This window comes from Grampus griseus, assembly GCF_964374135.1.
Source record: "Grampus griseus genome assembly, chromosome: 9".
Lineage (NCBI taxonomy): Eukaryota > Metazoa > Chordata > Mammalia > Artiodactyla > Delphinidae > Grampus > Grampus griseus.
The window spans coordinates 40,885,279-40,910,745 of NC_139003.1; the positions used below are offsets into that span (position 1 = coordinate 40,885,279).

At 45.2% G+C, this 25,467-nt stretch overlaps 1 protein-coding gene across 1 annotated transcript in view; it reads left to right on the forward strand.

The window, feature by feature from the left end:
- The window catches only part of AOAH (acyloxyacyl hydrolase), a 170,805-nt gene extending 145,557 nt beyond the window's left edge, over positions 1–25,248 (forward strand). Inside the window, exons 17-21 of the mRNA XM_082662092.1 lie at positions 5,379–5,437; positions 5,520–5,579; positions 7,099–7,195; positions 13,931–14,007; positions 24,993–25,248. Of these exons, the coding sequence (XP_082518218.1) occupies positions 5,379–5,437; positions 5,520–5,579; positions 7,099–7,195; positions 13,931–14,007; positions 24,993–25,121 (422 nt within the window). The 3' untranslated portion in view covers positions 25,122–25,248. The remainder of the gene's footprint in view (positions 1–5,378; positions 5,438–5,519; positions 5,580–7,098; positions 7,196–13,930; positions 14,008–24,992) is intronic.
- Positions 25,249–25,467: the final 219 nt, after the last annotated feature.

Sequence of the window (25,467 nt, forward strand, 5' to 3'; positions counted from 1 at the left end):
TATTGCCATAGCCACCTCCTTAGACCAACCCAAGCGACAGTGCCCAGGTGCTACAGTGTCCTGGAGGTCCAAGCAGTTCCTTATGAGTCAGGTGAGCAGTTCAGAGGGGGAAGACCTGAAACTCCTTCCTTTGCGCCCTCCTTAGTGGGTAGAGGTGGAGAGCTTTCCCTTGCATACATAACATCCTTGTGTCTTTTCAATCCCCTCTTGTCCTCCTCCTGTAGTTCCTGTTTAAGCCAACCTCCCTACCAGCTCCCGCAGGAAGTTCTACACCACCCCACATAAGAGCAGGGACCCTTTAACCAGCTCTCAAAGGGCTCTGACCCCTTCACTGCGGTCCCTTCACTGGACAACAATGGAACATGTCCACATTCCAGGCTCCCCACCAATGCGACTGAAGTCATTTTCCTCTTCAATTATGAAATGTGCCACAAATGTTATTATTCCAAGGAAACACTGTCCAGCCTCTCATGAGGAAAGCATGTTCCTCCTATTCACACGGCCTTGACCACGCCCTTTAGAAATGATAACATGATCACACAGTGAACTTGACTCCATTCTGGGCTGCCTTGGACATGTGAAGGACAACCACTTGGGCTGATCATGTCTCTTTGAGCCATTTGGGGATGAAAAGTTCGGTTCCCCCAACATATGTTCTCAGACTCCTAGACTTCTCCCGTGCTAAGAAATGCTTGGGGAAGGGGAGTTGGGAGTAGGGGAGATGTGCTCCCAATTTACTCTGTCACACCAATAGGGACTTGACTTTGGGTTTTCTGACTTTAAATCCCATTCCCTTCCCATGAACTGCAGTTAGACTGCCTCCATAAATTTTCTCAGATACGCCAGGCCGTTCCCTTGACTCAACCATAGTATGTAAAAATGACTCCACGTAATTTGGAAGAGAGCAAGGGAAGGAAAAGGGTGATCGATCAGGGGACTCTTCAATCACTTGGTGGATTCTCTTGGCCGGTGGTTCTCATCCAGGGGCAACCCGCCCACCCATTATCATATCACCCCTGGAGATGGAGTGCTACTAGCATCCAACGGGTAGAATCCAGGAATGTTCCTAAACATCCTACAATGCACAGGACAGCCCCCTACGACTGAGAATGTCGACAGCACCAAGGCTGAGAAACCCTGCTCTAGGCTTTGCGTTATCCTCAGATGGCCTCCCTCCAGCCGCTGATCTAGACTAGCACTTCACAGCACGAGAGCAATAGGTGGCACAAGTGTGTTCTATATAAACAACTCTAGTTTGGGGTTAGGGGGAGTCCAATGAGGGAGAAAGTTATAACCACCTAAAATTTGTTGAATGTTTTTCAGTTATTATTCACATCCTAAATTATCCCTGCTGCCTGGTTGCCATGAGAAATAAATCATAAATTCCTCAACGAAGCATCAGGGTCCTTCCTAAACAGACTGGGGAAGTAGGTGGGATTTACCCAGCGTCCTCATTCGTCCTCTGGCAGGCTGCTAACTCACATAAGGTGAGAAGCTTGAACAGGGGGCTGCTGCCCTCTCATTGCCTCCATTCTGCCCTGCTCCACATCCAATCTTTGAATCTTTGTTCCCAGACAGGAACCGGCTGTGAAGCAGGTTAATGTTAGCTCAGCCTCAAGGCTTGGTCGCTTTGCCCAGGTTAAGGTGGATCTCATCTTAATCCATAGCCACACACCTGAGTCCGGTTCCTGGGGCACTGTGCTAAGGGTGGGGCAAGCAAATAAAAGGGGGTTTCCATTTATTCTGCCTTTGAGCCAAGAACCATGATGATGATAATCTGTCGACTTGACTTTAGCCACCCCTTAAGGATTAAGAAAGAGGCCAGGGAGCAAAAGGGGTCAGGGGAGAAGCCCTGAGTCAGTGATGACATTCTCTGCTGCCTCAGTAAACAGGTGGGAATTCAGCCTGACTATTCAGGAAAGAGAAGGTTAAATGCCACAGCATCAGGTGTGCAGGTAGTGGAGGCCCAGAACAAGAATGGGTGTCTTGCTGACTCCTGCTGGGGAGGAAGGGGCTAACATCATTCCTCTTAGCCTTGTCTGTGAGTCACGACCCAGTCACTGCCTGACCGCCAAGGGCTGTGACAGCCCCACAGGCTCTACCAGCAGTTAAAATTCCTGGTGAGAATGTCTTGTCTTTTTCAGGAATTACCAGAAAGTAAGTCTCACACATTAGGATTATACATTCATAGATCTTTCAGGTAAGTTTATGTTTGATCAGGGATGAGTCCTCTCAGGCACAGTCTGTAAGGAAGGCAATCTTTCCATTAATATGTCTGAGATAATGATTATGTGCTTTGAGGGTAAAAATGATGCAAAGATGAAGTCCTTGTCCTCTAAGGAAAGGACAAATAGTATATAGATCCTGACAGTGAAATTAACGAGGGCCAATGACACCTCTCTAAGCCATATGCATTCAGGGAGCTATCCAAAGGGTCAGACTATGATCAGGAAATCTGGGAGCGCTGGCTACAAATAAGTCTGCGAGGCAGCCTTCTTTGAAGGGCCTCTGCCACAAAATAGCCGCAAAAACTCCGTTTTGCCCCAATTACTCTTAAACTTGAAACCTAATGTATTTTAAAATACCTTGTAGCATACCTTCAGTTTTATTACTGGCTTCCTCCCTGTCTAAATTAATGTGGTTTTACCAAGGTTTAATACACTCAGATGGTATTTCATGAAGGTGTGCCTGATCTCTGTTAGCACTAAGCTCTTACGGTAGCTAAAATTTCAACTGTGGTCCCAGCGTTAAATAAATGCCAAAGACTCTGCCCTAAAGAACATACACATGACTGAGACTCGAGCTGCTACTCTAGGAGCTGGGGTAGATCCCTTTGATCTTCAGAGGGAGCATATGGTATCAACTGGGCCAACCCACAGGCTCCCACCCCTTACACACACACACACTGATGGTTCCTGGCCACTGTGGGACAGCCCTCTGCCCCTGTCCTGGGCATTCATGACCACCTTTCTTCACCAGACTCATTTCTAACCAGGGATTCACAGACACCACCTCTTTGCACGTAGGTACAACATGTAGGTAGGATGAGTCTTTATACCAGGGCTTCTCGATATGGAAGAATACCATTAAAGTAACAAGGATAAAAAGTCATACATAAAAAGAAAGAGCGAATAACTGACAGTTCCAATCAGTGGAGAAAAGCATAAGAACCGTTTTCCCTCTTCGTCATAAACCCATCACAGGCACTCCCAGCCAGCCTTCCACATGACCAGCCCCAGGGACACGCTGACCTTTAATAGGCAGGAATACCAGAGAGAAGGGAAACCAATCCATTATACCTTTCCCAGTTTTCTTCTAACTACAGCTAATGTGTGCTTATCCTGTCCACAGACCCACCTACTCACCTAAGAATTTCCCCTCCATCAACCTGGTCCAATTAGAGCCAGTGCCAGAATAGCAAGGACATGAAGGGGAGGGGACAGGGATTGGTCCAGAAGGAGGATATGCCTGTGGTCTCATCCTAACGTGTTCCGGGACCTCAGCAGTAAGACAGTAGGAAGAGGGGAGTAAGCTGGGATGCAACGAGGCTACGGCTCAGCTCAGCCCCCAAGGGGGAGCCAGCAGATGAGCTTCCAGTATCCAGGGGCAGGATAAACGCCAGTCCCCCTGGATATCAGAGCAGTCCAGTCTTGCAGGTGGGGAGGGAGAGGGTGCAGGAGTGGTATTTACGGTCAGGCATGAGGTACCACCTCCAGCAGGTTGAAGACACTTCATCCACTGGGCAGGGAAAAGAGAGAGGCCACCAGGTGAGAGTCAGGACCAAGCAGGGCGTCAGGGCCCCAGCCAAGCTCCCTAAGGTTTATTACAAGGCCTCCGTCCCAACAAAGAAACAAGATGGCAGAGGGAAGGCTGCCGCTCAGCAGGGGGCGAGGGCCAAGTCCTCTGGGCAAGTGGAGGATTGAGGGTGGGGAACGCAGGTTGAAGGTGTCAGTCACTGCAGCTGGGCTGGACTGAGACAGGCAGGGACACATACAGAAAGGAGGTAAATTACAAAAGCACACACCAAAAAAAATAGAGGGAAAGCAGCCTCTGTGATGGAAAGCAGGATCTTGGAGAAAGATGGATCATGGAGCTCAGAGCTCCATGTGGAGCCCATAAAATGAAAGTGAAGACAGAAGCCAGTGGCTTGGGATTCATCTAAAATGTGAAAATGCAGACACCTCTGGAGCACAGAGAAGACCCAGCATGTCACTGTGACTTTAATGGCGATAATGAGCCTGTGGTTTTCCAGTCCTGGGATTCACTCACCCACACAGAGAGAGAATATATTTTTCCTGTATGACAAGAAAATTGAATCTATCTTTCAGTCTAACTGATCTGAGGTATAAGTGAAAAATAAGACTGTGTTCTATCACCTTCAATCTTTCTCTTCGCTCCGAGATAGGCCCTATTATTTTCCTTTATTTTTTCAAGCATGAGGGAAGTGTTAATGGATAAGACATCGGTCATTCACCCCTGAGATTTGGGAGAACCTGGATTTTGGGTCTCAGCCACAGTATGAGACTTGAATTGCCTGGGTTCGGGGGTGGGGCGCACAGTGCGGTAGAAGGGGCGGTGGTGGGAGGCGAGAAGAGAGAATAAATAACGCCCCCAGATTCTGGGTCCACAGCTGATATTTGGAAAGGCTCTGGATGAACTCACATTTGGCGTTTACCACTTCATGCGTGTGTACTTCTTTAACCTGCACCAAAAAATAGAGCCTATCTACTAATGACGGCTCAAATAAGATAACCGCTGGGCCATGAAGGGATAGAACGAACGTGCCAGCCTCCCCAGTCCGATAGCCACACAAGCACTTGTGGAAAACCAGTTCACCAAACTGCAGGACAGTGCGTGGTCAGACCTTCAGACCCTCCAGAGTCCCGCCAGGTCCTCAGCATGGGATGATCGGGTCAGACCTGAGTGTTTCATAAACACAAAAGGAGGAGGATTTGGTCAACTCCCACCTTCCATGCTCCCTGGACCCCACAGGGACTTGACGTTTCATACCATTGCCAGGAGAAAGCCACTGCTCTGCCAGTCCTTTGTTAGTGGTGTTCTGGTCCATACGGTGCCCTGAATCCCTCTACCTGGGGTCCAGATAAGGTCAGGCCCCTCACACCCTGCCCTAGCCCGTGTGAAGAGCTCGAGAGAGGAGTAAACTCCTTGGGGCCGCTCCCCAGCCCCAGGTCTGAATTTCTAGGGGGCTCAGAAAGAAGGAAAGCACAGGCATCTTCAAGAGCAACGCTAAATGCATAGGCAGGGCAGGTCCCTGGAGGCTCCAGCCTTCTGCAAGAGAGGCAGGCTCACCCACCAGGGTCCCTAGGCGGCCGCTCTATCTGAGTGAATGCAACATGCCGGACCTCTCTGTTTTCCAGGCCAGCTGAACAAGGACGTGACCTACGCGCATCTCTACTCCTTCCTGAGCTGTCTCCAGGTGAGCTCACACTGACTTGTTCCAAAGCTATGTTCCCACAACCAGCACTGTTCTTCTGTAATCAGTGTTTTCCTGCTCTCAGGTCAGCCCCTGCCACGGCTGGATGTCTTCCAATAAAACGCTCCGGACTCTCACTTCAGAGGTAGGGCTGTCGCATGCCCTTTGATACTGTCTTTGATCATTCTCTCCCTGTGTTTGCTGCAGGGTTTTCACTGGGGCTGGGATTTTGGCAGGGTGATGGCCTCCAAACTGGTGAATAAAAGAAACAAACTCCCGGATGCTTGAGGAGTCAGGAGAATGCGGGGTGCCCTGTCTCCCTCCTTCTGCCTCGCTGAGTCTGTAGTTCTTGCTGGGTTTCTCGATCACTGTCTCTATGTGTGCCTGTCTCTCTTGTACACACACATGCGTGTACACGCACAAACACACACATGCCTTTGAAAGCTGGTCCTAGGCATATTTGTAGAGTCAGAGAAGTGATGAAGGTTAGGTGTACGCAGGGCTGGAATTCTCCCAAGGTAGGGGAGGACCAGCTGCCCCAGAGCCTTCCTTTCTTCTCTGAGAAAGTTTTCCACATTTCTTTCACAGATGGTAAATAATTTCTTTGTAAGGAATTTAGTAAACATTTTTTACAAGGGAAATATATTTCAATTTTTAAAAAACCTTAGAAAATGTAAAAAATACAAAAAAAATAACAAAAATCACTCAAAATCCCACCACCCAAAATTAATATATATGTATGTCTTTCCAATATTATTTTCATAGATAGTTATTTTGGGGTTTTTGCCTACATAGTATCAGAACACACATATTGTTTTGTGCCTTCTGATGTTCATAATCATTCCTCCACGTCATAATTTTTTTTTTTTTTTTTTTGCGGTATGCGGGCCTCTCACTGTTGTGGCCTCTCCCGTTGCGGAGCACAGGCTCCGGACGCGCAGGCTCAGTGGCCATGGCTCACGGGCCCAGCCGCTCCGCGGCATGTGGGACCTTCCCAGACCGGGGCACAAACCCGTGTCCCTTGCATCGACAGGCGGACTCTCAACCACTGCGCCACCAGGGAAGCCCTCCACATTAGAATTTTGTAATCATTTTAGAAAATAGAGCATATGAATATACCATGATTTATTTCATCCCTTGGTGTTGGACATATGGATTGTTTCTAATTTTCCACTATGATAAACAGCGTTGTGATGAACCTTTGTATATATGAAGATATATGTCTTTGTGTACCATGTCTATTTCCTTAAGACAAATTCCTAGGAAATTATTGGGTCAAAGAGTACGTCATGTTTAACGATTTGATCCCTATCACCAAATTGCTCTCTAGAAAGGTTAAACAAATTGACATTCTCAATCACATATCCCATGGCAATACTCTTTATTATCATGATTGTTCATCTTTTCTTTGCCAAACCCATGGGGAGAAAGTGGTATCTTAATACTTTAATTTGCACTGATTTTGTTCCTAATGAATTTTAACAGTTTTGTATGCTCGTTGGTCATTTGTGCGTGGATGGAATTTAATATGCAGAGCTGCTCTCTGCTGGTGACTTGCAGTCGGGGTGGGGTGGGGACTATTGATTTCTTTGTTCTGCCTGAATTGTCTCCCTAAAGCCCAAGTCTAGGTTTCATGAAATTCTCCTTGTTTCCTTTGTATTCAGAGAGCAGAACAACTCTCCAATATGCTGAAAAAAATTGCAACCAGCCAGAAATTTACGAACTTCAATCTTTTCTACATGGATTTTGACTTCCAAGAAAGTAAGTTTTGCTTGGTTTAGGTATTGACACAAAACAGAAGCAGCAGCTACCATTTAGAGCCTACCTGGGCAAGGCGTTTGTTTACAAGCCAACAGGCAGTATATTGGGCAGGGTTGCTTCTCCCCATTCTGACGCATTAATAGCTCTGAGTATTGAAAAAAGATAAAGTGTGAGACTCTTTCTGGAAAGGTGGAAGCTTAGCATCACCTCCTTACTTCACCATTATTTTAGAATCCCTGAAGCAATAGAGCCAGTGACCAGCTGGAAACAGCTTTGGGCTGGGAGCCAACAGGTCAGTGGAATCATCTAACTTATTCTTGACAGTTTAGCAATGCCCCTCTTACGGCTGGGCTAAAGATGAGTGTGACAGGAATGAGGGGTAAGGCAGTGCCTCTCCTTGGGGCCACTGGATTACCCAAGGACTCAAAACAAGGCAGATTCCCAGACCTCACACATGATGAAACTAATGAGTCTCAAAGGGAGGACTTCAGATGCCTATGGCAAAGTGGACACACCATATCCCAGCTTTCTGGAAAGAACATTACTGCTGCTTTTCTAGCATTCTATCCAAACATTGGGGTCACTGATGAGTGGCCACAAGAAAACAGGCATGATTACTAGATTTATCCTTTACATCTTGACTCTGAAAAATTATTATCTATTGACTTTAATCCTTCCAGTCCCCTTTTCATTGCTAAGCAACTGTTATGCAAGAGAAAAGTCTCTGTTGATCGTCTGCCAGCTGAGATGATGCTAATGAAAAGCTTTGCAGTGTATGCAAAGAGTGGACGATTTCTCATACAGAGTTTATCATCTCTGTCTCCCCACCACCAACTCCCCCAGCCCAAGCATCTGGGATGAGACAGATGGCCGTCATGAATTATCAAATATTACATTAGCTGACACGTTTTGCATTGTAGACTCTAGTACTTCAATTCTGAACATCTTTTCAACAAGACTGATCTCCGTTAACTAGATTTCCTGCCTCGGTGATATATATTTCTCTCATGGGGAGAGACATTTTGATAAATAACCTGTCATTAAAATGCAGAGTTAAAGCCTCATTAATGAATTCCTGGTGTAAACAAATGCACCACCAAGTGATCTTTGATCATCACCCACCCTGAATATAGATAAAGTTTTTAAAAATATAATATTGCCTAGTATTCACTAGAGACTTTTTCATTTTCCACAGTAATCTCTAGCTCTGTCATTTATTATCTTTGGGACTGTTGGCGATTCCTTGACCATTTCTAAACCCTCCTTTCCAGACCTGGAAATGGAGACACTATATCCACATAAGAAGTCTTTGTGATGATTATGTAAAATAATGTGTAATCCTCCCAAATGCCATGCCTGGTACATAGCCAGCACCCAGGAAAGAGCACCGTTCCCTCACACCCTTGCCACTCAATACATAGCTCAAAATGAGCAACATCTATACACCTGGGGACTGGTTAGAAATGCAGAGCCCCAGGCCCCACTCCTAATTAGGACATACCTAATCAGAGTCTGCATCTGTACATAATCCAGAGATGATCTATTAAAATTAAAACACACATTAAAATTTAATAAATGGGGCTCCTGTAACGCTCCAAGATTAAGAACTTAGCCATTTAGTCATCAGATTTTTACTAAGCCCTCCTGTGTGCTGCGTAGGTGCTGGGAATATAGTTGTTAACAAAACAGAACAGTCCTCTCTTCGTGAAAGATACAGGGAAAAGAGCTTTCTCCTGGACCCCCATACTGGCCAGCATTCCACATGCTTGGAAGCAGAGGTTCCTCAGCACGTTCTTATCCTCAGAGCAACAATAAATGCAATAAAAAAGCAAGAAGTTCAGTTAACCTGAACACTCTACATCAGCATGACAGTCGGTCGCCTTACTGAGAAACCTCCTAGGTATCGCTCCTTGTTTGGTACTTCTCATCAGCAGTTCAAGGAATTTGCTGACACTTTGTAATTCCCTGACGTTTCTTAAAAACGAAGGTCCAGTTTTGGTCCAGGGCCTTCTTCGCCTTCTCCATATGAAGTTAGTCTCCACTAGAGAAGATACAGTGGGAGGGAGAGTGGAGGCAGAGGAAATGGTACCCTGGGATCTGCCTCCAGAAACATCCGATACAGCATTATGCATTTAATGGCTACGTGCTATCACGTGTGCTTCTGAGAGAGCTGGCGTTTTTATCTAGTTTTCAAGAACTGTGGTAAGGTCTTAACTTACGCCCAATGTTAGACTACTGCAAAGGGCATGCCTACCTTGAGATTTTAGCATTTTCCAGAGTAGGCAGAGGGTGCATCCACTCCCAGATCCATCTCTGTGGATAAGCTCCCCCACCTGGGCAGCTCATCACCCTGGAAATCTGCCCTAACTCATGTAGGTGAAAATGTTATTATACAAAGGGCCCAGAATTTACAACCAGATAGACCTGTATTCCTATCTCAACTCAGACATAGAATAGCTGTGTAACCTCGAGCAAATGAAATAACCGTTCAAGATTAGTTTCCTTTTGTGCCCGGTAGCAGTAACTAAACCGTGGGCTCTATGTAAGGGTAGAGACAGTGCTTGTCATGTAGTAAGGACTCCGATACCTGTTAGCTGACACCCTCCCATCACCACCACCATCACTGTATGTGAAGCACCTACTACATTCTTCCAGGGCTTATGATAGATGGATAATAAATGTTTATTCTTTTTCAGTGTCTAACGCTCCCCATCACCAACTGAGCCTGTGCATCACTTTGAGTTCCTCACAGGAAGCTATGCTAGAAATGCATCTCCTTATCACAGTTTCCTTTTATCAGAAATTAAAAACCCTATAGAGTCACTGATTAAATCTGCAGTCTCAATAGTCACATGAAAATCTCTGCTCTCATTTCTATACTGTATTTGAGCTATTGCATCACAAATATCACTTTTCATATGAGATTTGCAATTTTATACCCTGTGACAGAGCAAATGACAGTTGAGGGTCCCTGTCCCTTGAGAGTAGACGCGAGACCTATCTGTTCTCTACTCTGACAGCCTCAGTCCAGCACCAAGAGATGACTGCTCACCTCAGAGACTTTTTTCTCTTGCTGACTCATCCTCCAACTGGTTATGAGCTAAACAGAGGCAGCAATTTTTTTTCCCTTCAGGAAATGCCAGCTTGAGCAGGTGATATCCTTTTTCTTCATCTCCACCACACCTCCCATACAGAGAAAGGAGCATGCCACTTGGCTGACAAGGCCATTTTTTCACTGACACTTTACATATACCACCAGCTCCCCTCAGCTTCTAAGACAACTCAGTTAGAGTTTTGGTTCTTAGCTCCCCTCCCCTCAAGTGTACATTTGTCAAAATGACCAGTGACTTCATAGTGCTGACCAGAATTCAGATTTCTCTTTTTAAATATCTGCTAATCATCAAGGAGCTACCAAATGTTCTATGAAACGCCTGTGATTTCTATTGCATCTCTGAAAAACCGGTCATTAGCAGAGCTTCTTTGACTTTACAAATAAAGGAAGTACATTACGTACCAAATCCAAAGAGATCACTCACGATCTTTCAAGAGCTTTAATTCAAGTGTTCCAAAGAACAAACGGCGATTTATTTGCCTATTTTTAATTATGGCCCCAGGCAGGAAGGGAACTGACCAATCTACCATAATAACCTGCTTGGACCACCCAGTCTAAATCAGGGAAGAAGTAGAGACCACTGTCTGGTATTGCATTTATTCTAAGAAAGCAAAATTTCACCCTGAGATAATCAAACTAAAAAGGGTCACTCTGTCTAGCACTCGTCATAATACAGGTAAGACCTTAAACTCTTGCCTGTGAGTTACTGACTCTTCCTGTAAGTGTTATAATTCTTATGTCTACAGATATTCAGTGACTGGTAAGCCTCAGAGACACAATAATCATATGAGAAAATATCCTACGTTATGGGATCAAACCTCCAAGGGGAGTAGAAGGAATCACCATTCCTTCTCACTTTGAAAAACAGTCACTAATTCTGATGACTAAGTTATGTCCATCTGTTCCATGAAGTATAATATCTATCACCACCTCTCCCTTTCTCTAAGGGCCATAATTTTTAGTTTGGTAGTTAGTAATGCACATAAAATTCAAATCAAAATGGAAACAGCCTAGACTAACTTTAAGTCTCGTTAAGACTAGCATTGAATCACACTAGAGGAAACACGGGTATGAGAAAGTCTGGTGTTTTTAATATGGAGCTCTTAACAAACATTCCTCTCCAGGAACACGAGCTTGGCTTAAACCGTGTTTCATTTATAAGCTCAAATTTGCTTTCCACTGTCGATTTTCCAGATCTCCGGATCACTGTAATTCCTTTCTGAACATTCTCTTGGCCAGGGAAGGCACAAGTTTAGATTCAATTCGTTACTCAAACTTCTCGGCAAATGTGAAGAGTCTAAAAGTGTTATGAGGAACTTCCTACCCCCGCTGGGTCAGAGGATGTGTGAGTGGTCCAGGTCAGGCCCACGGCTTGCTGTCTATCTCTTTAATACAACCCTTTCTTAGGTCTTGACTGGGCTTGGTTCCCATTGTCCAACAGGCCTGGGAATTACTTAACATCTGATTGAGATTTTCTTTCATTCTTTCTTTTCTTCCTCCTTTTAACATTTGTATAGCATAAGGTGAAACCAAACTGAAAATAAGGGAGAAGCAGGAGAAAGAATTGAAAAGTTCATTGAGGATTTACGTGAAGGAAGCGAGGTCACCTCTGAAGTTACAGAGGAGCTTAGGAGGCTGACATCTTGCCTGGGCTGGACCTTTCTGCATCAGTGTTGATTTCTGTATTAGACACCCTGTGGGGCTGCAAAGTAGAGATGAGACAAATAGTACAAAAGAACAAAAAGCGCTGAGGGGGCTCAGTGGGGGCGACATTGACTTTGTATTTGAAGAAACCCTTCCAATGCCTGGTGCTCCATTAAGGGTAATTGGTTGGATGTTCAGATTGGAAATGGCTCAGAGAGAGAATCAGCATAAAGTTAGAAAGTAGAACAGCAGGACCCAAAAAACAAGTAGGAAAGTGACCCATTGTCTCCCGACCAAGGGGGAGAAAGAAGAGTCTGAACCAAGCATGGGGAACGCATGACAGGTGAGCCAGGATGAGCAGGGCTGGGCTGGGGCAGCATGGTACACCAGACCCAGAGGGGAAGGGGAAGCACCCACAATTGAACCTGAAGCAGAAAATCCGGTTCCGAGGTCATGCCTAAAAAACAGGACAGCCAGGTAAACTGAAGCTAGAGCCAGGCAAGCTTCCCTAAGGCTCTGTCTTTCACGGGGTACCTAGGGCCAATGGCAGGAAACTGTGAGGTCTGCAAGCTGGTTCAGCAGAAGGAATAAGGCTTCATAAGGGTTAGTGTGGTTTCAGTAGCATTGTAATTCTGAGCTTCCTATCAGAAGAGCAGATACATACCATGCCTTCAGAGAGATACACGGTTTACCAGCATGAAGCAATCTCTCCCTTGTGACCACAAGTGGAGGACACAGTGGACAATATCCTTGATCGGAGATTCACAAGAAATGCAAAGGCCACTTTCCATTAGCTGCTGCTTCTAGCAACCTCCAGTAAAACCCAGGCATAAAGCATAAGAGAGTGGCTCAGTGGTGGCCGTTCTGGCAAGGACAAAGCCAACAGGAATTGGTGATCCAGTATAGGACTCTAAAGCACCAGCAGGAATTGTTTCCTGTGCTCTGAGAAGGACAGCAGTATTTAAAGCCCCTCTGGGGACAAGAATTGGGTAGCAAGTGTGGACGGCCTGGCGTGATATTAGGACTAATTACAAAAGCAGCATAGTATTGATTCAGCTCTGGGAAAGTCCAGCTTCTCTCACCCAGTTAAAGCCCCTAATAGCATTTCCATTCCTTCCCTTGGGGCAAAAGAGAGATAAACAAAGAGGGCAAGAGGGAACATCTCCCTGCCCTTGAGTTTTTGTGAAGTGAAGCGGAAAGAACTAGAGGAATCTCAGCTGTGCCGGCTCCCCTCTCTGGACACCAGGGAATGAGGACATGGGCTACACTGGGAGTGGTTCGTTTCACATTTTTCTCTCTGGAGGCTGTCTAGGGACTTGACGTTTCCTTGAGGAGTTCTTATTGACGGTATGATATTATAATGTAGAGTTCATTATGCCTTTGCCTTGGAGCAACTGACATTCCTGGTCTCACCCCTGTTGAAGGACAGTATTATTGCTGTTCATCATTTTGGGGCTCATAACGTTTTCTCTGTAGCCATACTCACTCTAAATGTGATGTCCAGATCATTTTAGGTGATTATATTTCTGACAAACTGTGAGTTTTAATGATGATTGCTTGACATATGCAGGCAGTGTCTGGAAATGGCAGCCAATGAAAGGAGATGTTAACAAAATGCTTAATATTTTCCTCCTACCCCTGAAATTCTGTCCTCCTGGCCACTGAGAAATGAGATGGACTTAAATCGATGTCGAATATTTTCCAGCCCACCCTTCCCCACCACCCTCCTCACTCTACAAACCACATTCATCCAACACTCTCACACATTTGTCTTCCTGAGTTAGAGAAAAAATAATGACACAATGGAAAGATTATTTCTGTTCAGAAAGCCCCCGGCAGAGGCAGACGTGGCTGGGTAAGCATGGGCCCAGGAGGAGCCTACTTCACAGCCCTTGCTCTTGGGTGTTAACTGTTGCTCAGGAAAGCATGCCTCTAACCCTCTGTGTGTGTATGTGTGTGTGTGTGTGCACGCCCCGCAGTCACGGAGGAGTGGCAGAAGAGCGGAGGGCAGCCCTGGCAGCTCATTGAACCCGTGGATGGATTCCACCCTAATGAGGTAAGTGCAGTCACACGATGGTTGCTGAGGGCAGTCTGTTACGTTATCTTTGTAATATAATTATGCACACATGCATTCGTTTTTATCCTATTTTATTCCAGAAAGAATTTGAGGTGATGTGCACACATGTGTAAGATAGAAGATAAATAAATATAAATTAAATTGATAAAATATAAATAAAATAATAAAATGAAAATCAGAGTAAAAAGAAAATAAGGTAGAAATGATACCTGAATTCCTGACTTAATGTCTACAATTCACAACGTGTCCCAGGAAGTTCTAAGAAACAGCCTGCAAGGGCCCACAAAATCAGCTCCACGCTTCCTACGCGGCTGATGCAAAGAAGGGCATAAGTCATAGCCTTAAGAAGATAAAAAATAAATTAAGTACTCAAAAAAAAAAATCAGAAGGACTCCTGGAAGTGAGCCCTGTGAGAAATTTCTTCTATGGATCCTTCTAGAAAAAAAGGAGAACCATACAAGAGGAGAACAGTGTCCCTAGCACTATCCTGCAGTAAGAGCTGTTTCTCATTTAGAATTCCGAGGAACAATCTGGAAAGTAGTTCTACTCTGGCCTCTTCACAGAGCAAGGGGAGCTAGACGGTGGGATTCTGTCCCCTCTCCCTCCCCCGTCCATTGTCCTGGCTGCAGCCAGGGAAGTTCCACTTTTATCTGTTCTACCTACTGGACTTGCTCACGATATTTCTTTGTATAAAAAATAGAAAAAGAAGTGGGGGAGTAGCTCTGCTGCTTCTAACATTTTGAAAGCCAGTCCCCTGCAAGAGAGATGGGCCATTTACCCACAGGCAATCCTCTGTGGCTCTCGTCTTTCTGATGCGGCCTTTGTGGCATTGACAAGGGTCCAAATGTGAGAAGCACTCCTTGTAGCCTTGATCTCCATGGCCAGCCAGGCCACAGGGAGGGCTGATCATCCCCTAAGAAGCATGAAAGGAATCATAGTCCTCCCTCCCCCTGAGCTCTAGGTGCCATGAATACCCATGGGCAGGGCTAAGAACTGTCTCAAAAGAAAAGGAAGAGGGACTTCCCTGGTGGTGCAGAGGTTAAGAATCCGCCTGCCAATGCAGGGGACACGGGTTCGAGCCCTGGTCCAGGAAGATCCCACATGTCGCAGAGCAACTAAGCCTGCGAGCCACAACTACTGAGCCCACGTGCCACAACTACTGAAGCCCGAGCACCTAGAGCCCATGCTCCGCAACAAGAGAAGCCACCGCAATGAAGAGTAGCCCCCGCTCGCCACAACTAGAGAAAGCCCGCATGCAGCAACGAAGACCCAATGCAGCCAAAAATAAAAATTAATTAATTAATTAACTAAAAAGAAAGGGACGAGTGCCATTCCACGATCAGATGGATGGACAGTAGAGTCTCAGAGATGCTGGGTAAATTTTAAAGTGAGTATTAAATGCACATACTGTGTTAAGTAACAACAACCCAAACGATCTAAGTAATGTGCCTCAGAATACCTGTTTCCTGTGTATCACGTGGATGGGTTGATCCAAGAGAATTATTGGCTAGAAGCTGGTTAAATATTAGAGTTTGCTCCCCCACCAAAAAAAAAATGATGTCTTTGGTTTTAGAATAATTAATGTGGAGACCTGCTTTCTGGCAATAATTAGGTAGTAGTTCTTGTCATTCTTTGGACATTACAGAATTTTGCCCTTCTGATTCTACAGAGAATGGGGACAAGAGGAGACGGTCAGAGAGGGAGCAATGAGGAACAAACTAAAAAGAAGAGGGTCAAAGACAGCTTTGTTGTATCCCTCGGGACATATTTGTCTGATCTATCAAAAGCCAGTTCTGTCCCTGACTCTTAAAATAGTATTAGGGTTAGAGGTCTGTCAAATTGGGGCTCTTCCTTGCACTCAAACAGCTTCGCCGTTAACTGATTGTTGAGAACAGAGTCAAAAGCTGAGGGGCTTCCCTGGTGGCTCAGTGGTTGAGAGTCCACCTGCCGATGCAGGGGACACGGGTTCGTGCCCCGGTCCAGGAAGATCCCACATGCCGCGGAGCGGCTGGGCCCGTGAACCATGGCCACTGAGCCTGCGCGTCCGGAGCCTGTGCTCCGCAACGGGAGAGGCCACAGCAGTGAGAGGCCCGCGTACCGGAAAAAAAAAAAGCTGAAAATCGGTGTGTCATAATCTTATGTTATTCCTGAGAGATTTGTTCACATGCTGAGAGTGGGTGATAGAGTGGGCAACAGTGGTGGAGCCACATCTAAAGTGGCTGACAATGGATAGATATGCCTAAAACCTGCCTAGTTATCATGTATGTTGAGCTGAGCAGTCTAGATGGCAAATTCCCATCCTAGAATGTCTATTGAGTGCCTATGCGGTATCAAACACAGTGAGAAGGGTGAACAGGAAACCACCCCTGCCGGTTAAGGAGATTATAGGGTAGAGTGGGAGAATGACAAATAAACAGATAATTAAATGTAAAAAGTAGTCAATGCCTCCAACTGTGCAAGCACAGATGCTGTGGGAGCATTATGGGGGACGGAATGGGAGAGAGGGGTGCAAGAAAAGAGTTTCAGAGGAGGGAACTCAGAACTAAGACCATGAACTAGCCAAGTGAAAGGAAGAGGGGAGGGACTGCAGAAAGTGTTGAGCTGAGGAAAGTGCCAGGGCAAGGACCTGAATACGAAAGGAAGCATGGCACGTTGGAGGTAATAAAAGTGCTTCAGTGTGGCTGGGACATAGAACATGAGAGTGGAGTGAAGAGAGAAGGAGCAAGAGAGATATTCAGGGACAGGTCACATAAGGTCTGAATAGGGTTCAACTTTTCAACTGTGGAGAACAGAGAGCCGTTGATGATTTTTCAGCAAGAGGGAAAAATACCTAGACTTGTTCTCTAAAAGGATACCTGTGGAAGCAGCATGAAGAATGGTTTGGTCTAGCAGGGGTGTGGACACTCCTGTGCACAAGAGGGTGATGGCCTGAACAGAGGTAGTGAGGAGAAAGAAAGGCCTGTATTGGAGAGATTCGGATAGTTGAATCAACAGAACATGGTCATTTATTGAATGTCGAGGTGAAAGAGAAAGAGATGCTGAGCATTACACTTCTTTTGTGACTTGGGAAACCGGATAGATGATTTCATTGACTGCTGAGGTCAAGAACACCTTTAGGGGGATAGGGTGGTTTGAGGACGAGTTTGGTACATGTTGGATTTAAAGAGCCTCTAGGATGTCCAAATGGGGATGTCCCTGCAGCAGATAATATATGAGCTTAGAGCTCAGGAAGGGATCTGAGCTGGAGATACAGATGTGAGCACCATCAGGACGGGGTTGTGACTTGAAGCCTTGAAGAGGGGCCGCTGGCTGTCCCTGCGTACTCGCCTCCCGATGGTGTGCCCTACAGCAGAAGCAGTGTGAAGGGATCCTTCTAGACCATGGGGCAGCTATGGGGGTCCACATCTTTTCCATCTTGAAAGAGTCAGATGGGCAAGGCTGAGTCTCAGGGCCTCATCCTTATGGCACAGACATAATACCAACCAAAAGAGTAGACTCGGACCTTTTTCAAGTGCCCCCTCACCAATCCTGTACATCTGAGCAAAAATAGTTGATACCGGCCCCTCACCACCAAGGGGTGAGCAGGCTGTATTTTATTGGCCTGTTTCTTCCTAAAACCCTGCTAGAGAAGCAGGGGGGAGTGCGTAACCACTATTGATTCAACTGCTCCAGTTGAATGGGCTATGTTGAACAGCCCATTGAAAAATATGGGCTATGTTGAACAGTTCAAATTTATGATTGATAGATATTAATTTTTGAGCCAGATTATATTCACCATCTAAATTCTTTACTTATATTTTAATGGAAAATAAATAAGCATATAAAAATTCCTGTACATCAATAGACTGAGAACCACTTTACTTTTTCATCTCATTTCCAAAATGTAGAACCAGAATTTTAAGAAATATATATAATGCTAGACTTGCTGATTGATTGGATTTGGTGGGTGGGAGTGAGACGACTCACAGGATTCGACAACTGGATGAAGGGAGGTGAAAATAAAAAGTCAAGGAACTCAGAAGAAGGAGCAGATTTGAACATTCTGAATTTGGGGTGCCTGCACAGTATCCAGCCATTAGATCGTATTTATGGGTTCTGATCTCAGGAGACACAGGTTTGGGAATCACCAGCTTCTAGCTGAGAGCAGGAGACACTGGCAGGCATGAGATTGGCCCAAGGGATCAAGTTATGAAGAAAAATAAAGATCAAAGAGAATTAAGACTGAGAAGGTATTTTAGTTATCTATTGTTGCATAGCAAATGACTTAAAAACCACACAGATTCCTTTTTCTTTTTAACTTTTTATTTTTTATTGGAATATAGCCAATTAACAATGTTGTGACAGTTTCAGATGCACAGCAAAGGGACTCAGCCATACATATACATGTATCCTTTCTCCCTCAGACTCCCCTCCCATCCAGGCTGCCGCATAACATTGAGCAGAGTTCCCTGTGCTATACAGTAGGTCCTTGTTGGTTATCCTTTTCAAATATAGTAGTGTGTACATGTCAATCCCTAACTCCCTAGCTATCCCTTCCCCCCACCCCCACCCCGGTAACCATAGCTTTGTTCTCTAAGTCTGTAAGTCTGTTTCTGTTTTCTAAATATGTTCATTTGTATCATTTCTTTTTAGATTCCACATATAAGCGATATCATACGATATTTCTCTTTCTTGTCTGACTTACTTTGCTCAGTATGGCAATCTCTAGGTCCACCCATGTTGCTGCAAATGGCATTATTTCATTCTTTTTAATGGCTGAGTAGTATTCCATTGTATATGTGCCACATCTTCTTTATCCATTCCTCTGTCGATGGACGTTTAGGCTGCTTCCATGTTTTGGCTATTGTAAACAGCACTGCAGTGAACATTGGGGTGCATGTATCCTTTCAGACCATGTTTCTCTCCAGATATATGCCCAGGAGTGGCATTGCAGGTTCATATGGTAGCTCTATTTTTAGTTTGCTATGGAACCTCCATACTGTTCTCCATAATGGCTGTACCAATTTACATTCCCATCAATAGTGTAGGAGACACATTTCTTGTGGTTTTTTGGTTTTTTTTTTTCTTGCAGTACGCGGGCCTCTCACTGTTGTGGCCTCTCCCGTTGCGGAGCACAGGCTCCGGATGTGCAGGCTCAGCTGCCATGGCTCATGGGCCCAGCCACTCCACGGCATGTGGGATCTTCCCGGACCTGGGCAAGAACCCGTGTCCCCTGCATCGGCAGGTGGACTCCCAAGCACTGCACCACCAGAGAAGCCCTGGAGACACATTTCTTATCTCACAGTTTCTGTGGCCAGGAATCCAGACACAGATTAGCTGGGTATCCTGCTCCACTGACTCTCCCAAGTTGCCATCAAGGTGTCTGCCAGGGCTGGGTCTCATCGGAAGGCTTGACTTGGAAGCTCACATTTGTTAGCAGAACGTAGTTCCTTGAGACCTGTTGAACTGAGAGTCTCAGTTCCTAATCAGTTGTTGCTCAGAGGCCACCTGAGCAACCTGCTTCATCAATGGGTGCAAAATGGCAACAGAGAGAGCCTGCCAGTTATGTCAGTCACTACTGTACGTAACCTAATCACAGAGTAACGTTCCATCACCTGTGCCATATTTTAGAAGTTAAAAGCAAGTTACAAGGCCTACCACACTCAAAGGAGAGGGATGACGCAGGTGTGACTACCACAAAGTGGGAACCATTGCCCATCTCAGCAGGACCCGCTGGAAAGAAGTCCTAAGAGATCGCTAGATGCTCCAGAGAGAGCAGGTGCATCCGAGAGTTGGGAATAGCAGTCAAACTGCTGACAAAATGCAAAGAAAGTTTTTCTTAGAAAAGAAATGTCATTGCAAAGACCCGAGACCCAGATTTGTGACCTGTTGAAGCTGTAGCAATTTTATCTGTTTAAACACCCACTTTTTAACATCTTTGCAAAGTTAAGTATCTGAAAAGGTACGTAAAAGATCTCTGGGCCTAAAATCAGACAATAGTAAACAGAAAACGTTGCAAGAGCCACGAACATACATCAAGTCTGCTTTCCTTGGCTATGCTGAGACCACCCGGCTAAACATTCCTAACACCTCCTGCCTTAGAAGCTTCGCGCAACAAAGCTCTCTGCAAAACAGCCTCCTCTCCTCTCCTCATGGAAGTAGCAACTCAAACCAATCCTCTTAAAACTCTTCCTACAGGCAGTGAATTTTCCATGACATCAATCCCCTCTTCTTTCTTGAGACCTGACCCTTATACACTGCTGGTGGCAGACATCAGATATATAATCAGTGGATTGGCTTTAAATAAGTTAACAGTCTCTAGGTCTTTATTTGTCTCAACATGTAAGCCCCTGGGACCCAAGGTCGTTGACAGACTGGTGCAGCCCCTCAAAAAAGGCAGTTAAGCTGGCAGTGGGGAGAGAGAGGAGGGAGGGCCTCCTGGGCCAGGGAACCCTCAAATAACAGTCACTTAGGCTGGCCCTCCCAGGCATCAGGGACCATGTTTGTTTAGTTTGCTTTATACACCAACTGACAAGCAGTGGTTTTGGTGGTGGCAGCCTGAACCAGCACAGACAGGCTCGAGCTGGAAATGTAACATTTTTCCTTAAATGTTTTTAAATACCTCTTACACCACTGTCATGTTGTAAGTTTACAAATGTAAAATTAATTGGGACCAAAAGTAACCAGGTCCAATAGACTGTGTTTCTGGACAGATTAAGAGGCCAGAGAAGTAAAACTGTGCCTTCCCTGTGGTGAGGGCTTCCCTGCAGGTGTTTAAAAGCAATCTTACAAGACAGCCTGGAATTGTTCTCCCTTCAAGAAAAATAAGTTCACAGTAGATTTTTTACTTTGGTCTGGTAGAAGCCCAGAGTTAAATTTAGCAAGAGTTCAACTTAAAAGGTATCAGTCATGCTAAGTTGTTGGTGAAATCTATATACTCTTGCTCTGAATTGCATTTATTCTTTAAAAATATTACAAAAATGTAGTTACTGTTCAGGGTTTGTTTTTATGATTGTCTTACTAAAGAGTTCCATTTTTGTAGCAAAATACATACAGTTAGCTTAAAAAGTGGGAATGTGGAGGAATCACAGATGATGTCCAGCTATGACCACTGCTGGGCTTCTATCATGTCTGGATATGCGAGCAGATCATGAGCATGTGGGCTGGATCTGACATGGTATATTTTCTTGGAGGACCTGGTACTCTCCTGGTGAAGAACTCATCATAAATATAAATGTGGTTAGGTAAAGAAGCGTGGCGCAATTTTAAATTGTCATTAGAAGGGAGAGAAATTCTAGAAGCCATATGGTGGCTGTCACCAAGGGCTGAATCAAGAAATGGCACCAGGTCCCTACCCCCCAACTCCCCTCTCTGTGGACTCATGCCTGAATCCTAGGGAGATCAGGGGCTGCAAGTAAAAACTGAAAAAGCTGCTTCACCAAAAACTTATATAAGACAATGGGGTGTTAAGTTGCCCTACTTTGTCACCTCTTCTATGAGAGTTTCAAAGAGAAAACTTCACAGTGGACCAATGACCATCACATGGTTTTGCCACCATGAGGGCTTCTGAGTAGCAGCACTAGACAGATGGGTGGGTGGCAACGCCCCACAGAAGCACTGGAGCTGCAGGGATGCCTGCAGAACAGCACCAGTGCCCATCGGATGTGGACTTACCCAGAGGATGGGCCACACTTGATAGAACTGAGTGGCACCTAGACAAAAGCAGCACCGCCAATGTGGCAACCATCTGGGCTCTGCAGCTGGGGCCCTGCAAGAGCTCAGGCAGCTGAATCAACTGCAAAAGAAGAGACAAGGAAGGGCCTAACCTTGTTAACCAGAATATTCCACTTAACCAGAACTCCACATTCCCTAGCGTTCTGCTGGACCAGATTTCTTTCCGTGCGCATGTCTAGTAGGGTTAGTAAATGAGGCAGCCTGTGAACCCCTCCTGGGCTGCAGATGTTGGGCACACTGGCAACAGGAAACTGTCTCCACCCCTGTCCTGAGGACAAATGTTAGGGAGATGTGTGCGAAAAAAATGCATCAGTGAAATAAATTAGCTTGCACATATCTGATGGAATATCATGCCGCAAATAAAAACGATACAGATCTACTTTTAGTGGCAAAGAAATATGTTTGTAATATAGAGCAAAGTAAATAAAAAGCAGATTAGAGATTGTTGCGATGATTACTCAACTGAATGCATTTGTCAACACTCATGGAACTGTTTACCAAAAAGAGTTCATTTTACTGTGTGTAAATTATACCTCCAAAAGAGCAGATTATAAAACATTTACAGAGGGATCAAATGTATGTGTGTGTGCCTCAGAAAGGCTCAATGTTAACAGTGACTATCTCTATTATAATTAAGATAAATTTTATTCTGTTTTTCTTTTTGCTTAATTGTCCTTTAATTTTTCCCCAAATGAATAGATATTGCTTTAACATTTTTAATTGTGAAAAGGGAAGCACAAAAGATATTTGTGTTCAAGGAACACCTCGCTTGGAGTAATGAGGATGACTGGGCCTTGCCCTGTGCAGAGCATCATGGGAGTTACAAGAGGAGGTTGGTTATAAGAAGCTCACAATAGGTGCTCAGTAAATGTTTCTCAGACGAATGAATAATTGTAGTAGGTCATTTTATCACAAGTATCTAGTTTAGTAGTAACAATACCATTCTCATTTTAGATCCAAAATATTGGCAATGCACACATGAATATTTTAGTCTCCATTAGAGTGATAGCCAACTAATTGCTTTCAAACCAAATAGTTACCACATGCTCAAATCTCAGCTCTTTTATTTGAACTTTCCTCTGCTTATCCTCACCCCCATCTCCTCCTTTATTAATTCACATTGGGAAATAAATGACCACAAATGAATTGATACCACATAATTGTTAGGAAGACTGCTTAGGTATATCGAAGTAAAAGGCAAAAAACAAAAAAGAAGAACCAGTAATTTTCCACAGACTTGGAAGCAGCCTACTTTGTTGAGAAGTAGCAGGAAAAACAGCCCAAAATCAGTCCTCTGTTTTTGAAGACGTGACTGCTTATAGTGTGAGAGATGATCAGACCCTTCCTGGAAACGTGCTGGCTTGACAATCAGCCTCTTTAGGTCTGAGAGGTGTGTGTGTGTGTGTGTGTGGTATGTGGTACGTGTTGTGTGTGTTGGTGGCAAGTGGGGTGTGTATGTGTGTTAGACACCACATGGATATGATCAAGATTACATTGTTGGATGGATGGAATTTGGGGTCTACCTCAGAAGGCTCAGGAACATATTAAAATACTGGGGATATTTAATGTATCGACTCAACCAGTTCTATTTTTTTCTAACAACTGCTAAAATCTTACACACAATTTAGACCCAGAAGAGTCTTTAGATCATTTATTCATTTTGCAAATGAGAGGATTTCAGCCCAGAGAAGAAGGCTGAAGAGGGCTGGCCAGCATCACACAGGGAGCTGGCTGCACTGCTTGCTGGAATGATGAACAGCATGTGCCCTTTGAAGACAATGTCCATGTGCTTCTGTATAAAGTCAGGGACATCCCTGAGCATCTGCCCTGAACAATGTGTTCCCCTCTGAGGCCTTCAGCAGTCACGTTTCTCTATCAGTCAGCATTAACCCCCCCACACCCCCCTCCCATGGAGATGTAGCCATCTGGGGTCTGAAGGCCTGTCCAGGGCCCATTTGCTAAACGAGGGCATTATCTGCAGAGAAAGACTCCTCATCAGAGGCATGTTAATGACAAGCCAGAGGACCGAACAACCAAGAATGGATCCTGCTGCCATTGTGAATAAAGGGACATACAACAATGCAACCAGAGAGTGGGCATCAGGCCAAGAGAGAGAGGGACAAGCCTATTGTGCATTAAGCCTGTACATTCCACAGCCTGGCACTCCAACCACTCTCTCCGTGCCCACAGCCTCCTTCAGGAGCCCAGCCCTGCAAGGGGACCCGTTCAGCTTCATCTCCCAGGCACCCATAGTCCCCCTCCATGACTTTCTCTTCCACATCTCTAAGCTTCTGCATGTGCTGTGTCCTCTACCACATACCCTGCTTTCCTCATGATCCATCTGGTGAACTCCTCCTTGAAACTTCAGCTCAGCCACCACACTCTTCAGAGAGGACCTATCCTTTCTTCGCACCCAGCAGAGTTGCCACCTCTTCCCCTTCCAGCCGTGTGCATCCCTCACAGTCCTCCCTGTGGGTTTGGTGGTGTCATTCTGCATGTCTGGGTCCCTTGCTAGGCTGGGAGTTCCTTCAAGGAAGGATTCCTTCTGTTCACCTCCAAAACCCAAGCCTTAAGCCTGCAGTAAGTGTTAGCTATCCACAGGTAAGTGAATAAATGCCTTTCTGAGAAAGTGTATTTGCTGTCTATTACTAAATAACAAATTACCACAAATGTAGCAGCTTAATACAATACACACTTGTTGTCTCACAGTTCCTGTGGGTCAGGAGTGCTGGCATAGTTTAATTGGGTTCTCTACTTAGAGTCTCAGAGGCTAAAATCTACATTCTCACCAGGAGTCTCAACTGGGGAAGATTTGATTTCAGAGTCACTTGAGTTGTTAGCAGAATTTATCTCCTTGTGGTTGTAGGACTGAAGACCTAACTCCTTACTAGATGTCAGCTGGAGGCCACCCTCTGTTCCCTGCCATGTGGGCTGTCCAACATGGCTTCTTACATCATCAGCCCATCAGCAAGTCTCCAGAGCAAGTCTGCCAGCAAAGCAGAGCCTTAGATAATGTAACATAATCACCGAAGGGACATTCTTTCACCTTTACCATGTTCTATTGCTTAGAACCAAGTGATAGGTTCCATCCACATCCAGGGAAGGGGATCATACAAAGACCCAAAGGTAGGAATCCTGGGGAACCATCCTAGAGTCTGTCCACTGCACAAGGGATAGAGTAAATCTTGCTGGTAACTTCTTTACTTTGTTTTAATTTCCCTTTTACTCCTCCTTTGGGTTCTCTCTTGCAGGTGGCTTTACAGCTGTTGGCAGATCGCTTCTGGAAGAAGGTGCAGCTCCAGTGTCCCCAGGTCCTGGGAAAGGAGAATCCATTCAACCCCCAGATTGAGCAGGTGTTTGGAGACCAAGGGGGGCACTAAGTCCTCAGGGACACCTGCTCCTGGGGAGCTCAAGAAGGCAGAAACTTGGGTAAACTCATTCAAGAAACGGTTATGGGAGCGGCTGTGTCACAAGCTCACAGGCCCCTCTTCAGCAGCATCTTTGCAAAGTGCTTTTCTCCCACTTAAAAGCCTAGTGTCACTCTCTTCACTTCCCCTTTCCCACTTTTGGGGATGACTTCCCAAATAAACCACTGGCACCCAAATCTTTGTCTCAATAAAGACAAAATTATAATGACAGTGTGTGTATAATTGTGTATGCTTTATTATTTTATTATTTTTAAATTTATTTATTTATTCCTGATAGGGAGATATTAATACTTCTATT